The following is an 847-nucleotide window of genomic DNA, read 5'->3' on the forward strand; positions in this document are numbered from 1 at the left end:
GCGGGGCCCCCAGCCTGTAGGCGCGGGGCAGGCTGAGGCCGTGCTAGCCCGGCAGGGGGAGCAGGGGGCAGTGCTGGGCCCAGCAGGCCTGGAAACATGCTGGGCGGACACGGCCTGCCGGCGCTCCGGTATCGCAGGGCGGACGCCGTCAGCAAGCCCGTGGGCGCGTGCGACTGTGCAGCCTGGACCAGCAGGAGCCCCGTGGAGGGGAGCGGAGCAAACGGCTGCCAATCCCGCCTTCGTCTTGGCCAGCCCCAGCCCGGCTCTACCGTTACTTTTGGCTTTGGAAAGAAGTGGCCCCGCCGAGACGTGCACAGCCGTCAGGGCTGGCTCTCGGGAGTGGGGCTCGCTTCTCCCGCTCCAGCCAGACGAGGCGCAAGTGGGGCTGGGCAACTGGGCAGCTGAGCCCGGCCCTGCTCCTGAGCTCTTCAGCCCGTCTCGTTGCTTGATCCCGTGTCTGAAATGCTCCAGAAATCCCGCCCTCCTCTGCTCCAGGCTCCAGACGTGGGCCAGCAAGTGGGAACACTGAGCGTGGAGGGGGCGTGGGAAGGCAGGCAGGAAGGACAGGGTTTCCCGTAGAGTCTTTGTTCGTGTATCTGGATCTCGATCGATGGATGTGTCTGTCTGTCTATCACACCCCAAGAGGGGACCAGAAAGCACAGCCCTGTCGGGGGGGACTCAGAAGGAAACAGCCCACACTTGTATATAGCTAGCTATCTAGATCTGAATAAATAGAGATAGCGAGAGAGAGAGAAATAGCACGGCGAGGAAAGGGTTAATCTGTGACTCTTCGGGCTGGAGGGTGGGTTCGCCCTTCCCTCCTCCCGATTGGCTGGCACTGGAGGGG

The 847-nt window shown here is 63.8% G+C and overlaps 1 protein-coding gene across 1 annotated transcript in view; it reads left to right on the plus strand.

Moving 5' to 3' along the window:
- The first annotated feature begins 68 nt into the window (after nucleotides 1–68).
- SLC25A38 (solute carrier family 25 member 38) overlaps nucleotides 69–847 on the plus strand; it is a 12977-nt gene continuing 12198 nt past the window's right edge. Inside the window, exon 1 of the mRNA XM_025194360.1 lies at nucleotides 69–531. Within this exon, the coding sequence (XP_025050145.1) occupies nucleotides 463–531 (69 nt within the window). The 5' untranslated portion in view covers nucleotides 69–462. The remainder of the gene's footprint in view (nucleotides 532–847) is intronic.

Source organism: Alligator sinensis, unplaced genomic scaffold, assembly GCF_000455745.1.
Source record: "Alligator sinensis unplaced genomic scaffold, ASM45574v1 scaffold1118_2, whole genome shotgun sequence".
Classification (NCBI taxonomy): domain Eukaryota; kingdom Metazoa; phylum Chordata; order Crocodylia; family Alligatoridae; genus Alligator; species Alligator sinensis.